At 41.0% G+C, this 14,626-nt stretch overlaps 1 protein-coding gene across 1 annotated transcript in view; it reads left to right on the forward strand.

Annotated features, from left to right (window-relative positions):
• LOC113981736 (nipped-B-like protein) overlaps positions 1-14,626 on the forward strand; it is a 129,903-nt gene that overhangs the window by 9,116 nt on the left and 106,161 nt on the right. Inside the window, exons 4-7 of the mRNA XM_027709302.1 lie at positions 3,974-4,073; positions 6,050-6,201; positions 7,343-7,503; positions 13,152-13,245. Coding sequence (XP_027565103.1) covers positions 3,974-4,073; positions 6,050-6,201; positions 7,343-7,503; positions 13,152-13,245 — 507 coding nt within the window. The remainder of the gene's footprint in view (positions 1-3,973; positions 4,074-6,049; positions 6,202-7,342; positions 7,504-13,151; positions 13,246-14,626) is intronic.

Genomic DNA, 14,626 nt, shown 5'->3' on the forward strand with positions numbered 1-14,626 from the left:
GGGAAGAATAACAGCACCAGTATAGGCTGGGGCTGACCTGGGGGTCCTGGTGGACAAGTGTGTGCCCTTGTGGGGTGCATTAGGAAGAGCATTGCCAGCAGGTCAGGGAGGTGATCCTGCCCCTCTACTCAGCCCTGGCGAGGCTTCACCTGGAGCACTGTGTCCAGTTCTGGGCTCCTCAGGACAAGAGAGACATGGAGCTCCTGGAGCAGGTCCAGCAGAGGGGTACAAAGATGATTAGGGGACTGGAGCATCTCTCTTATGAGGAAAGACTGAGGGAGCTGGGCCTGTTCAGCCTTGAGAAGACTGAGAGGACCTCATCAATGTATCTGCAGGGAGGTGTCAGAGGATGGACCAGGCTCTGCTTGGTCGTGCCCAGCAATAGGACAAGAGGCAATGGGCACAAACTGATGCCCAGGAAGTTCCACCTGAACATGAGGAAGAACTTTCCTGTGCGGGTGACTGAGCACTGAACAGATTGCCCAGGGAGGTTGTGGAGTCTCCCTCACTGGAGATATTCCAGAACCATCTGGACACAATCCTGTGCCATGTGCTCTGGGATGACCCTGCTTGAGCAGGGAGGTGGGACCAGATGACCCACTGTGGTCGCTTCCAGCCTGACCCATTCTGGGATTCTGTGAATGTTATTACTAGGATGATGTTTTCTCAAAACCGAACATTACCAACAATCAAAATTAAAGTTGCATTTAAAAGAAATTATTAAGTATTTTAAGGTGTGGAAATGAACAGTGGAGCCATAAATCTTCTGCTTAGTGATATGAACAACAATGTAAAAAATGTACAAGAAGATATTTTACTGTTAATAGCCACAGACTAATTTCAACTCCTCTTTAGACTAAATGTTAGGGCTTAGTTTTACTCCTTCTTCATTACATCATTACTAGACTTATTAGCTGTGTGGAAACTTTGGAGACACTGTTGTGGTGGGGGGGTTTTTTGTTTGGTTGTTTGTTGCTGTTTTGGTTTTTTTAGTGGGGAGGGGGATGGGTAGTGGGGATTTTGTGTGTTTTCTTTGGTTGTTTTTTTTAAAGTTATCTAGACTGTGTCCCTCATGTATTGTTTCTTCCCCAACAGAGATAAAGAGATGAGAACTGCCTGTCACAGAATAAGTTTAAGTTTTTTAAATGGCATTTAAAATTGATTAATTTTTATATTTTCTGTAGTTCTTTTAAAGCAAAAACTACTGCATCTCTGGTTCAAAACATTTTAAATTTAGAGAGGAGAAAACAGATAGATATATTTTTCAAGTATTTTAAAAGTGCAGGCTTTGCTTTAAGCATAAAATTAAACTTCTGTATAGTTCATAGTCATACAGCACATTCTGTCAGCTTTCTGTACACGGATGTTAAGGGTTATGTAGCACTTTGAACCACGTTAGAAATCTAAAATCCAATTTTCAGGCTTCCCCCACCCCTTCCCACAATTATCCTAACACCGGAGAGAAACTTTCAGATCAGAGGCTTCTGTAGGGGAAAGGGGAAGTATATACATTTATTTACACAAATAAATACTATATAAACTAAAGACAACTATATATATATTACATTTCTATCAATCAGTCCTTTCAAGCCCCTCCTTTAAGTTTAGTCCAGGAAAGAGCCTTTTCAAGGCTGGAAAGTAACCAGTCCCTCTGTGGGAGTGTTCTGGGCCTGAATGCTCCCCCCTCACCAAGTTCCAGTTCTTTTGTTGTAGTCTCTCCTCCTCATGAAGTCCAAGAAGATAGCTTTGAGTCCTTGCTCTCCTGCCGCTGTGTGATCTCTCTCTCTCATACCTTGGTTCGTAGGCTGCTGCAGTGTAGTTCTGGTTATCAAGCGTCCACGTCCTGGCATGTGGATTTCTCCTCAGGTTTTCGGTTGTCCTGCGTGGCAGAGACATCCTCCGGACCCCTTTCTCTCTCTCTGGGGGTCCGTCTCCAATTTCACTTGGGACTCTTCTCCCGAGCGCCGGGCCTACCTCCACGGTCCGTCCACTTGGCTCAGCTTCAATGCTGAACCTCTCCTCCACTTACAGTGGAGGGACAGAAAAGCCCCCCTCCACAACTTTACTGTAGAAAAGGAGGGGGGAGAGAGCTTGGCTACAAAAGCCTGCCTCTCTCCTCTTACCTCAGGTGCTGTGAATCTCTTCCTTCACAGCACATACTCCAAATGTTGCTTCCAACTCCGGCTCAAGCAGAGTTGGGGGGTCGCAGGGCCCCCCTCTCCCCCCCCGGAGGGGAGAGAGGGAGCCCAACCACCCCCTGGCCTTCTCCACCTACCCGCAGCAGACACCAACAACTAGACACCAAGACAGAACTTGCCAACCCCTTCCGGTGCTGTGATATATGATTTTTAGCAGAAGCAAACAACATGAATGGTGATTGACCCTCTAGGGAACACTACCCTGGCACCCAATCACCTCTGAGCCCCCCTCTCTCTCGAGGGGGGGCCAATTTCAAACTATGACAGGTTAGTAGTTTGACTAACTTCTATCTAGCTGTGGTGAGAGTGGCTGTGAGAGGTGAGCAGGCAGTGGGCATGCTGGGTGCTGCCTCCAACACAAAACCTCTGGAGTTTTCTCCTCGCCTCTGTGCAAGACAACCAGTGTTCATTTAATCAAATTTTGCAGGAATTGAGGAATCCCCTTCTGTTACTCTGGGCAATGAAATGTCCTCTGTACTGAAGTATGGAAGTATCTTATTTATTTATTTATTTATTTTTCATCACAATATGAGAATTTCACTCCTGCTCTGGGCTGTGCTAATATACTTGGAATGCAGCACTTCATACATACCAGGAAGTAGTAACGGCTTAATTCCTGGGGGATTATCCCATCACTTCTCTTTTGGGGAGAGGGGAAGAGAAAAGAGGATGACAAGGAGGATTTCTAAAACTAGCTTTGCTTGTGTGAATATTGCAGTAATTGGTTATAGTAATCCAAAGATTGATGACTTCCAAACACTCTGGGTTAGGGACTACTGTCAGCCATCTATCTAACCTTTGGTTTAAACATTTGCACTACTGATGTGCTTTTACCCATGGCTTTGGATCACTTGCTGTGGCTTCCTAAGCTGCAGTGTGTATGTGAATTCTGATGCTGTTTTAGCTGCAAGACATTCAGTTCTGTCATTAAGATCACCTGGTTAAAAGTCATATAAGTTTTTGTGTACCTGTACCACTTCAACTTCCAGTGTCATGTGGTGGTTAGAAATTCTTTGTATTGAACAGAGGAAACAAAAATGATTCATTTAAATTCTCCCTAATAAAGATGCAAGTTGATTTCAGTCCCATTTGTACTTGTGGCTTGCCATCTAGTACAACTCCTGAATTTTCAAAGCATGACTGTGGAAATCTACAGGCTGTTGAAGTCTACAGATGGGATATTGGTGGTTCTTTGCAATTGAAAATATTTCAGCACCTTCTTTGATAACATTCTTTATAAGTGTGGTCTAGGTGGAATAGAAAGCTGTTGTCCCTGGGTAGAAAAGAACTACTAAGGTATTAGGGGAAAAGGGAGAATATCTTGCACCACTCAGCCCGAGATGACTGTTTGCTGTACTTGTTCTAAAAATGGGAGATAAGTTTTCTGTGTTCTTCTGACTTGTTGTGAAGTTTCCAAATCTTATTGGTACAATGAGTATTCCACAAATCAGTCTGGAGTGTGAAGTATATGTCCTGTTATAAAATCTCTCTATTTACTAGCACGTTTTTGGCTAAGGAACAGATGAAGGAACTGCCATTGATATTTATAACTGAATTAACACTGCTTTAGGGAACACTCTTTTTATGTCATGGTGTAAAATGGACATCTTATATGAAATCGATCTTTTTTTAATGTTTTCTAACAGTTGTAGGTAAAAGATGATAATGTTTTAAAGTTTGTAATATCTTTGTATATAATAATTTCTGAAATGAGAGACTTCATTAATTGAAAAGGAAATGCATGTAAAGTAATGCTGCTATCTTCTTCTTAATAGGGATGATGATGTCGCAGTTTAATATTTCTCAGAATTCCATGAGAGGTAGTCCTGCATCTTCTAATTATCAACAAACCACTATCTCACATAGCCCTTCCAGGTAACACTCTCTTTTAAATGGGGTGGAATGGGCAACAAACTGCAAATTCTTCCTACAGTGACAGTCAATTCTTGTTGCAAGTATGTGAGTGAAAGGTGATCAGTGTCAAGACATATTTTGCATTTGTCTGACAGCAGGGTGAGTTTCTTCAACTGTCAAAGAAATATCTTTTTGCTAGTGAGTTAATCTTTGTATTCCAACTAGTCAGGATTCCCCGCTCTCTCTCCCTCCCATAATTTTGGCAAACTCTTTCCTGCTTAAGTAATCCCCCTGCCTCCTGACACCCCTTCAGCTATTCTCTACCTGTGGCAGAGGTTGAGACTGGTGGCAGGAGGATAGAAGAGGCTGTGTGTTCCAGCATGTATAACATTACCAGTGTGACAGAAGGATGGGAAAGAAGGCTTGTAAAAACATGGAATACTGCTGTAACAATTATCCAAAAGGTTGCTCAGAGGAAGATAGGCCCAGTAATTTGGCCGGTCTTCCAGCAACTTCCTCATCAATTTTCTGGTTCTTTTTCAAACTTTGAGTGTCAGCAAGTAGCATGTAGTTATGGAATCATTTAGTTTGGAAAAGACCTCTAAGATCATCAAGTCCAACCATTAATCTAACACTGCCAGGTCCACCACTAAACCATGTCCCTAAGTGACACATGAACATGTATTTCAAATACCTCCAGGGTTGGTGACTTAACCACTTCCCTGGGCAGCCTGTGCCAGTGGTTGACAAACCTCTTGGTGAAGAAATTTTTCCTAATATCCAATCTAAACCTCCCCTGGAGTACCTTGAGGCCATTTCCTCTTGTCCTATCACTTGTTACCTAGAAGAAGAGACTGACCCCCACCTTGCTACAACCTCCTTTCAGCGATAAAGTGTCCCCTGAGCCTCCTTTTCTCCAGGCTAAACTATCCCAGCTCCCTCAATCTTTGTTAATATAATAAAGTACTCTGGACTAGAGGAAAGAATTCTGCATGTAGTTTCAACCCAGTTACTGGGCTGTAACATTTAATTTCCAGTTATTAGATATCATTATTAAAATAAACTTATTTCACTTACTGAAATTGTTTTGTCAAATTAAATACTCTGTATCTGCACAAAAAAACAGTACAAATTTTTACTTTTATATCTAAAAGTGATATTGAAAAAAATTTTTTGAATAGTGAATATTACAATATGCTAGGTCTTATTGAAATCCTTGCAAAATCCTTGTGTTATATACTTTGCTATTTCTATCTATGGAAGCTTACCTTCATAGAGTTCCTATCTAAAAGCAAGGATTGTGAAAGCATGTACTTTCTGAAGTATATTTTTTTTTAATTTTTGTTTTGAAAAAGCTCATATAAGAATGTAGGTTATAATGTACATGTATTATTGTCATATGCCTATTTTGTTTTTATGACTTTCTATCTTTAGGAGTCTGAGATAAAGCCAGTGAAAGAATAAGATATATTCAGTAGACTTTGGGTCAGGTCCTGCCTATCACATTCCTATATCTTGGCAGTATTGTTTTGTTAAATGAAGTTCTTTGAAATCTTACTAGAAAAATCATATTTAGAGTAGATGGCTCCTTGTTAATCCTAGCAAGATAGTTGTTATATGATAATTAAACCTTAGCTGTCACCTTCATTCAAACTTCTAGGACTAACTTTGGGAAATTACATATCTTGTTTTAATAAATCTGAAGATCTTATTTTGTCATTGTTTCCTTTTCCTAGGTGGAGGTCTTAAAATGCTTTTTATTCTGTTCTTTACTTTTACTAATGCCATACCTAAACTGTGGCTCTTAAGTAATAATTGAAGTTGGTAAGGTATTGATAGCTGAAAATACTGCTTTTAAAGGGGTTTCTTGATTGCATTGAAATTTTGCCTCTTACAGAAGTTATAATGTTCCAAAGGTATAATATTCCAAAAGAAATAAGAAACTTGTATAAATTTCCTTTTCCAACTTTGCAAACTTTTTTAATTTTTATTTTTAGCCGGTTTGTGCCACCACAAACAAGCTCTGGTAACAGATTTTTGGCACAACAGAATAGTCCAGTGCCTAGTCCATATGCTCCTCAAAGTCCTGCAGGATACATGCCATATTCACATCCTCCAAGTTATACACCACATCCTCAGATGCAGCAAGGTAAGTCTTTGATATTCATTTTATTCTCCTATCTCATGTCAACTTTACCTCCGTGTGTGTTTCACGGCTCTCTAATTTCTTTGAAGGAGTCACATGCTTAATGCAAATCTTGGAGTTGATAGGGAATTTTTTGGGTATGTTTAAGCTTTGCTTTCCTGACTGTACAGAGTGGTAGTATTTATTTTATTTCAAAAAAAACCCAAACGAAGGAAGAAGAAATCATCAAACACACAGAATCACAGAATATTCTGAGTTGGAAGGGACCCACAAGGATCATCAAGTCCAACTCTTGGGTGAATGGCCCATACGGGGATCAAACCCACGACCTTGGCATTACTGCTCCTCTTCTACGTACACCGATTTTGCATATTTGTCACGTATACATGACAATAGAAAAATAAAAAAAACCCTAAAACTTTTATTTGTTAGCTATGGCAATTATTTGTATTAGCAAAAACCTAATTTTTGCCAGTGTAATGTAAGTTTTGCTGCCACCTTATTTAACTTTACAAAACCTTTGCAGTGTAGGCTAGACTAAGTTGTCCAGATTTATATTCAAGGTATGCAGTAACTGGCAAAGATGACCTTCAGAATAAATGGACATCTTTGTTCTTCCTTTTTCTAAAACCAATCTTGAACAACATGAACACTATGAAGTATCTAGGCGTTATCCTTTTTTGTAAGTAGAATTCTTGTTAGATTCTTTTAAATCATCTGTTCTTAAAGTTTAACAATGTGCTTAGAATTTATATCGCTGTTCCATATGTAATGTTATATATCTCATTAATATCTTGGAAGTTACTAAAGGTAGTGTATATGTATTATGTAGAGGAAAATAAAGTTTTCTATAACCTATAAGTGTATGATACTGACTGTAGTTAGGATAGATGTGGAAAGAAGCTTGTCTAATCTGTACATGGAATTTAGGTTTTAAAGCCTCTTGAAAATTCAAATCTTAGATACCTAATTTTATTCAAGGTATTTGTGGCAAAAGGATTCAATGAAGAAAGTTGGGATTCTTGTTCAGATCCCAGAACTCTTGCATCCAACTCATTAATATTATGGTGTTTTCTGTGAAATTTTTGAGTTAACTGTTGTGTGAATATATTGGTATAGTTATTTATATTTTTCTGTATTTCAGCTTCGGTATCCAGTCCCATTGTCACAGCTGGGATGAGGAATCTCCATGAAAATAAAGTTTCAAGTCAATTGTCTGGAAATTCAGCTAATCATCATGCTGATAATTCTAGACATGGCTCAAATGAAGACTACCTACAAATGGTGCACAGGCTAAGTAGTGATGTATGTTACCTAGATCAGTTTATGATGATAAAACAAATATTTACTATGATAAAGCAAGTATGTGTTAAGCTGCCCTAGAAGTCAGATATTTTATGATGATGCTGTTGATGAATAAAACCATTGAAAATATATTTCAGTTTCAGATGTGTGCACTCAAATGTGAAACTTTAATGTGCAAGTTTCAATTTTTTTCTAGATCTCTTCCCTTTGGAACAGTTTGTAACATTCATTCTGATCAAAATATGAAAAGTAAAAAATCCTACTCATATGTGAGTTTATTTTAAAGAAATTATAGAGTTTCTCTGCAATTATTGTATCAATATGTTGATGAAAACAATACTAGATTCTAAATAGGTGTATAGTTAACTTGTCTTTCTGAAGATTCCTTTAACTGTCAATTAGACTTGACATAATTGCATAACCTATTGAGTAATATAGTAGTGTGGTCAAAGGCAAAAATTTCTTTTAACACTTTTTCTTACAGGTCTGTTATGTGCTTTTATGGCCTGGTTTATTTATAACATGTTTTCCCATAGTGACTTTGGGAGAAATTCTTGCTGAGGCCTTGAAGATAAATGAAAAAAAACCAGCAACTTTCTCCCATGGTGTTTTGAACTTGTTAATTTTCATCTTAATGAGCATCTCATCCCGTGGATGAAGCATGTTTGAATTCTTCTTTACAAGTTTGGCACACAATCTCTTAACACCTTTAAAGGGGAGAGCACTTAAGTTTCATTTTTATTTTTTGACTTTAGCTCTTTGAACTGTGTGGTCATAGTGATGCCTATAAGTTACAAAACTTGATCAAAACCTGGTGGTATGCAGACCTTTTTTTTTTTTAACGATGTGTTTTATTTACATTATGAAAGCTGAGGGTAACTCTTGTCTTCCTAAATTAACTTGTGGAAGCAAAAAACAGTGTTGAATTCAAGTGTACTACTAACACCAGGCTACCTAAATTCTTTACAGGGATTAATACACTGCAACTCCAAGAGAGTTATTAGTTTTGTTAGTCTTTTTTTTTTAATTATGCTGATTTAAAATATTAGCTAAGAAGTAGTATGTTAAACAAGAGAGTTTTGTAATGAAGGAATCTATCATAATACCCAATCATCAGATATTTTTCTCAGTCTCTGCTTCAGCAATGAAAATTCTTCAAAATAAGCTGTTCTTAGCATTAAATGTATGTATATCCCCCAACTATGTTAAAGGTACACTTTCAAGAGAATCTTGGTTTTGTTAAGACAAGATTTTTGGAAAACTTTAATCTTAGGATAATTTACTTCACAATGTTTAAAGAGGAAGTATTTAAAAAAATTCACCCCTAATTTTGTGATGCAATGCAACTGCATCCTAGTTCATGAGAACTTAGAATCACAAATCGTCAGGGTTGGAAGGACCTCTGGAGATCATCTAGTCCAATCCCCCTGCCAAGGCAGGGCCACCTAGAGCAGGAGACACGGAAATGTGTCCAGGTGGGTTTTGAATGTCTCCAGAGGGAGATTCTATGACCTCCCTGGGCAGACATTCCAGTGCTCTGCCACCCTCAATGGAAAGAAGTTCTTCCTCGTGTTGAGATGAAACTTCTTATGTTTTAATTTATGACCATTGCTCCTCATCCTGTCACTGGGCACCACCAAAAAGACTCTGGCACCATCCTCTTGGCACCCGCCTTTGAGATATTTATATGGAATAATGAGATCCCCTGTCAGTCTTCTCTTCTCTGGACTAACCAGGTCCAGCTCTCACAGACTCTCCTCATAAGAGAGATGCTCCAGACCCCTCATCATCTTTGTGGCCTCTGCTGGACCCTCTCCAGTAGTTCATTGTCTTTCTTGTACCGAGGAGCCCAGAAGTGGACACAGCACTCCAGATCGGGCCTCACTAGGGCCGAGTAGAGGATGAGGGAGATCACCTTCCTCAACCTACTGGCCACGCTCTTCCTGATGCACCCCAGGATCCCATTGGCCCTCCTGGCCACAAGGGCACACTGCTGGCTCATGGTCAACTTGTCATCCACCAAGACTCCCAGGTCCTTCACCTCAGAGCTGCTCTCTAATAGGTCAGCCCCCAACTTGTCCTGCTACTTGGGGTTATTTCTCCCCAGGTGCAGGACCCTACACTTGCCCTTATTGAACTTCATTAGGTTTCTCTCTGCCCAATTCTCCAGCCTATCAAGGTCCTGCTGAATGGCAGTACAACCACTCCCCCCAGTTTTGTATCATCAGCAAATGCAACTGAAGTGCATGTACACCAATGCATGCAGTGTGGGTAACAAACAGGAGGAATTAGAAGCCATTGTGCAGCAGGAAAACTATTACATAGTAGTCATCATGGAAACATGGTGGCATGACTCGCATAACCGTAATGCTGCAATGGATGGCTATAAACTCTTCAGAAGGGATTGGCAAGGAAGGAGAGGTGATGGGGTAGCCCGGTGTGTTAGGGAGTGTCTCAATTGTCTGGAACTTAATGATGGTGATGATAGAATCAAGTGCTTTTGGGTAAGAAACAGGGGGAAGGCCAACAAGGCAGATTTCCTGGTGGGAGTCTGTTATAGACCATCCAACCAGGATGAAGAGGCAAATGAAATATTCTATAAGCAGCTGGGAGAAGTCTCGCAATTACTGGTCCTTGTTCTTGAGGGGAACTTGAACTTACCAGCTGTCTGCTATAAATATAACACAGCAGAGAGGAAACAGTCCAGGAGGTTCCTGGAGTGTGTGGAAGAACTCCCTGACACAGCTGGTGAGTGAGCCAACCAGGGGAGGTGCCCTGCTGGACCTGCGGTTTGCAAACAGAGAAGGTCTGGTGGGTGATGTGATGGTTGGTGGCTATCTTGGGCACAGCGATCATGTGATGACACTTTGATTCTCAGACAAGTAAGGAGGGGGGTCAGCAGAACTGCCACCTTGGACTTCCAGAGGGCAGATTGGCCTATTTAGGAGGCTGCTTGAGAGAGTCCCTTGGGAGGCAGACCTGAAGGGCAGGGAGCAGAAAGAAGCCCCCATAATCCAGGAGGGAATGGTCAGCAACCTGCTATGCCACTTAGACCCTCACAAGTCCATGGGCCTGGATGTGATCCACCCAAGAGTACTGAGGGAGCTGGTGGAAGATCTCACTAAGGCACTTCCAATCATTTACCAGCAGTCCTGGTCAACCGTGGAGGTCCCAGGGCCTGGAAGTTGGCAAATGTGACACTCATCTATAACAAGGGTCAGAAGGAGGATCTGGGAAACTACAGGCCTGTCAGCGTGACCATGATGCTGGGAAAGGTCATGGAGGAGATCACCTTGAGTGCCATTATGCAACACATGGAGGACAACCAGGGAATCAGGTCCAGCCAGCATGGGTTTGGGAAAGGCAGGTCCTGCTTGACCAACCTGATCTCCTTTTATGATAAGGTGACCTGCCTGACGGATGAGGGAAAAGCTGTGGATGTTGTTTACCTGGACTTTAGTAAAGCCTTTGACACCATTTACCAGAACATTCTCCTGGAGAAACTGGCAGCCCATGGCTTGGACAGGTGCAGTGTTTGCTGGGTAAAAAACTCTCTGGATGGCCAGGCCCAGAGAGTGGTGGGGAATGGTGCTGCATCCAGCTGGCAGTCACTCACCAGTGGGGTTCCCCAGGGCTCAGTATTGGGGCCAGTCCTGTTTAATATCTTTATCAATAATCTGGATAAGGGGATTGAATGCACCCTCAGTAAGTTCCCAGACAACAAGTTGGGCAGGAGTGTTGATCTGCAGGGCAGGAAGGCTCTGCAGAGGGATCTGGACAGGCTGGATCAATGGACTGATGCCAATTGTATGAGGTTCAACAAGACCAAGTGCCAGGTCCTGCATTTCCATCACAAGAACCCCCTGCAGTGCTGAGGGCAGAATGGCTGGAAAGCTGCCCAGTGGAGAAGGACATGGGGGTGCTGGTCAACAGCTGGCTGAATATGAGCCAACATGTGCCCAGGTGGGCAAGAAGGCCAATGGCATCCTGGTTTGTATTAGAAATAGTGGGGCTAGCAGGACCAGGGAAGTGATTGTCCTCACGTACTTGGTACTGGTGAGGCCCCACCTTGAGTGCTGTGTCCAGTTCTGAGCCCCTCATGACAAGAAAGACATTGAGGGGCTGGAGCAAGTCCAGAGAAGGGCAAGGGAGCTGGGGAAGGGTCTGGAGCACAAGTCCTGTGAGGAGCAGCTGAGGGAGCTGGGGATGTTTAGCCTGGAGAAAAGGAGGCTCAGGGGAGACCATATTGTTCTCTACAACTCCCTGAAAGAGGTTATAGTGAGATGGGGGTCAGCCTTTTCTCCTAGGTGACAATAGAACAAGAGGAAAGAGCCTCAAGTTGTGTCAGGGGAGGTTTAGATAATATATTAGGAAAACTTTCTTAATGGAATGGATTATGAAGCATTGGAACAGACTGCCCAGGGAAGTAGTTTAGTCACCATCCCTGGAATTGTTCAAAAAACATGTGGATATGGCACTTGACGACTTGGTTTAGTGGTAAACACAGTGGTGGTGCTGGGTTATAAGTTGGGCTTGATGATCTCAAAGATCTTTTCCAACCCTAAGGATTCTATGAAACTCATTCAAAACTGACTATGAGAAGATAAAACATACCATCATTGTTCGGTTTAATGGGATAAATACTAAGGGTAAAAATTAATTATACCTTTAAAAACTGATTTGAGTAGCAATCCTGCAGAAAACAGTTTGAAGAAGTTGGAATAATGAAGAAGTTTTGCATCTGTGTATGAATAATAAGGTTAATCATAATGTTGCAGCCTTTTTAGAAGCAGTGTGACCATTGACAGAGATAGTTATGAACAAGGATTATTAAATCATAAAATCTAAAAATTTTATAGTTTAGTTTTTTTCTTAGTTTTAGGATTTTGTTCCTTAAAAATTATGAATACCTACCAGATATTGTATATTTACAATATTTGATTCTACTAAATCAGCAAGCATAGACTTGAAGGCTCACTGCACGTATACTCAATTTAAGGACCATTTTTTGAGAAACTTGAGAATCACAGAATGGTTTAGATTGGAAGGGACCTTATAGATCGTGTCATTCCAACCCCCTGCCATGGGCAGGGACACCTTCCACTAGACCAGGTTGCTCCAAGCCCCATTCAACTTGACCTTGGACACTTCCAGGGATGGGGCATCCAAAGCTTCTCTGGGCAACCTGTGCCAGGGCCTCACCACCCTCACAGGGAAGAATTTATTTATTCCTAATATCCAATCTAAATCTACCCTCTTTGAGTGTAAAGCTACTTTCTCTTGTCCTATCACTACATGTCCTTGTCAAAAGTCCCTCTCCAGCTTTCTTGTAGGCTCCCTTCAGGTACTGGAAGGTCCTCTAAGGTCTCCCTGGTGCCTTCTCCAGGCTGAACAGTCCTAATTCTGCCCTCATAGGAGAGGTGCTCCATCCCTCTGACCATCTTTATTACCGTCCTCTGGACTCGCTCCAATGTGTTGATGTCCTTCCTGTGCTGGGGACCCAGGTTCTAAATTCTTAAGACTAATTGTTTGCGTATGCTTTTTCATCCAATCCATTTTATCAGTATATGTACTAATTTCAGTTTTTATTTTATCAAATGTTCATGTTCCTAACGTTTTTGGGGCTTTTTTTATCATTGTCACTTTAGGATGGCGATCCTTCAGTAAAGAATGCTGCATCTTTTCCCTTGAGGTCACCACAGTCAGTCTGCTCTCCAGCTGGAAGTGATGGAACCCTTAAAGGTAATCTAGCAGTCATGTATATCAATGTATTTTTTTCCTAATTTAAAAAACCAGAGTTTAAAGAGGTATTTAGTTAATTCTCCCAACTTGTGTATTCCAGTAGTACTAAAGTGTATGTCATTAAGTTATGGATACAAAATTATTTTGATCCCTGATTCAGAAGAAATTTTTGAAGTTTCAAAAATTGACTAATCATACTTCAAAACAAAGCTCAAATTCATGGAGGACACAATAATTTTAAATCCTTTCCAATATGAGGATTAAAAGATAATAATTATTTCAGTTGCTCTACATAAATAAAAATTTAAAGGCAGCATTACAAGTATTGAACTCTTAACCAGCTCAAAAGTGTTTTAACATGCAATGCTTGTCTTGATTGCAATCATCAAATTTTATGAATGTGAAATTAAAAGTAGTTCAATGAACACAATATAACATAAATGAAGCCTGAAAACCTTAGCTGTGGAGAAGGAATAGGGTAAACTGTCGGCCAGATGAGAAAATAATTCTTTATGCTAAAATATGTAATGCATACTGCTGTTTTTAATATTATCCCTAAGAAGCAATGACTGAGATAGATGAGATTTAGTAAGGTAGGGGTTTGGACACATTCTTACTAATCTAGGTTTTCAGTGTTTATGTATTTACATGGCACTAGTAAAAAGATGCAACAGTGTTTTCTTCTCTTTAGCCTCCCAAAAAAATTAAGTCTTTGTGGGTGGTCAGGTTAGGTGGAGAGGGAGAAGAGGAGATGGGGGAGATTCCAGAGAAGGTGAGGGTATTGGGCTTGTGCAGCTGGGATAAGACAAGTCTTTGAGGGGGGACAGGGATGATGATGACAGGGACACAGACAGGATGACGTACAGTGGACAGACAGACCTTAAAGCAGTCTCCTCATACCTATGAGAAGATTATCAGGAAGACCTAAGTCAGGCTTTCCACAGTGTTGTGGAGGAAGGATGAGAGACAATGGACTTATACTGAAATGGGAGGTTCTGACTAGGTAGAAGGAAAACCTTTTTCACTATCAGGACAGTCGAGCATTGGAAAAACCCAGAGAATCTGTGCATTTTTCATCCTTGGAGGTTTTCAAGACCAGTCTGGATAAAGCCCTGCATAACATGGTGTTGTGGTTTAGGAATGGTACTCCCCAATTCAGTGCCCTCACTGAGACTCTCCAAACCACGTGCCACTTGCTTGCTCCCCCATTTTCCCCTCCCCCTCCCCCTGCAGCAGGCTGGAGAGGACAATATGAGGCACAAAAGGTAAAGATCATGGGTTGAGGTAGGAACAATTTACTGGAAACAGCAATAAGATAAGAAAATTAACAGTAACAGCAACAATACTAATGACAGAGTATAAGAAAAGAAACGATTCACAT

This window comes from Neopelma chrysocephalum, unplaced genomic scaffold (genome assembly GCF_003984885.1).
Source record: "Neopelma chrysocephalum unplaced genomic scaffold, ASM398488v2 Primary Assembly neopelma1_96738, whole genome shotgun sequence".
In the NCBI taxonomy this organism is placed as follows: Eukaryota; Metazoa; Chordata; class Aves; order Passeriformes; family Pipridae; genus Neopelma; species Neopelma chrysocephalum.